General features: G+C 42.9%; 1 protein-coding gene across 1 annotated transcript; it reads left to right on the plus strand.

The window, feature by feature from the left end:
* The first annotated feature begins 351 nt into the window (after window positions 1-351).
* On the plus strand, window positions 352-819 carry LOC143559893 (uncharacterized). Its single transcript, XM_077048331.1, has one exon. It carries the CDS (start codon window positions 352-354, stop codon window positions 817-819), a length of 468 nt encoding a protein of 155 aa, XP_076904446.1.
* The last annotated feature ends 597 nt before the right edge of the window (window positions 820-1416 follow it).

The raw sequence follows: 1416 nt of genomic DNA on the forward strand, positions 1-1416 counted from the left end.
AAAGAAACTCATGGCACCAAAGAAAAGAAACACCCGTAGCAACCCCGAAGGCGCAAGCCCAATGAGCCCTGAGGCAATTGACCAATTGGTGGCACAACGTGTAGCATCAGCTATTGCTCAATATGAGGCAAATTGAAATGGAAACAACGGATCCGACAGCGGTACCGGAGGTAACGGAAATGGTACCGGAGGTAACGGGACTGGTACCGGCGGAGGCACCGGAGATAAAGAAATCAGAAATTCCTACATTAGGAAGACAGGAAGTCGTTGCTTTTGATTAATAATGTATTAATCTATTTAATATTTTTATTTTATACAGAAGCGAACAATACTGAAAAGGGTTGTTCCTACATGACATTTTTATCTTGCAACCCGAGAATCTTCCATGGAACTGAGGGTGCAATTGGAATAATTCGTTGGATTGAAAAGATGGAATCCGTTCTCACCATACCCTGTTGTGCTACAAATTTTATGGTGAGGTATGCCACTTGTACCCTGGAGGACGAGGCACAAAATTGGTTGAATTCACAAGTTCAAACTTTGGGTATGGAAGCTGCACATCAGTTAACATGGGAAGAATTAAAAGCCATGGTGCTGGAAGACTATTGTCCTCGAAGTGAACTCCAAAAAATTGAAACTGAGTTGTGGGACATTACAATGACCGGTTCCGATGTTACTGCTTATACCACTCGATTCCAAGAATTGGCAAGGTTGGTACCTCATATGGTGCCGCCCGAGTATAAACAAATTGAAAGGTATATCTGGGGTTTAGTTCCTCAAATTAGGAGCTTGATCACTTCATCGAGGCCAACCACATAAAAGTGCAGTGACCCTGGCCCACAGTTTGTCCGATGAGGAAGTCAGAATGGGTAACTTGCCTAAGAAAAGTTCTGCTAATAAAAAGGATGTGGGTGAGAAAAAGTAAACCGATGAGAAAAACGTGGGTGATAAGAGAAAATGGGTTGGTAAACATAATAACCAGAACTACAAACGTCATGAATCAGCTAAGGCCTACATGGAAACTACTGAATCCAAGGGTTATGCTGGGAATAAACCTAAGTGCAACAAATGTGCAAGACACCACCATGGGAAGTGTAACATGTGCTGTAAGTTTAAGAAATGGGGGCATCAAACTCACCACTGCTCATCTGCCCCTACTGGCAAAGGAAATGCTGATAAAGGAAACCAAGGTTGTTATGAATGTGGGAGCCCAAATCATTTCAAGAAGAACTGCCCCAAGATGATAAACAACAACAATAACAATCAGGCTCGAGGAAGAGCATTTGTGATCGGGTCAAAAGATGCCCGCCAGGACCCTTCAACTGTCACTGGTACGTTTCTTGTCAATGGTCACTATGCTTACGTATTGATTGATACCGGTGCCGATTTGAGTTTTGTCTCTACCAAATTTAGACC

The sequence above is a fragment of the Bidens hawaiensis genome, unplaced genomic scaffold (assembly GCF_021521415.1).
Source record: "Bidens hawaiensis isolate Kalapana, Puna unplaced genomic scaffold, B.hawaiensis_p1.1 tig00001093_1, whole genome shotgun sequence".
Taxonomy (NCBI): Eukaryota; Viridiplantae; Streptophyta; class Magnoliopsida; order Asterales; family Asteraceae; genus Bidens; species Bidens hawaiensis.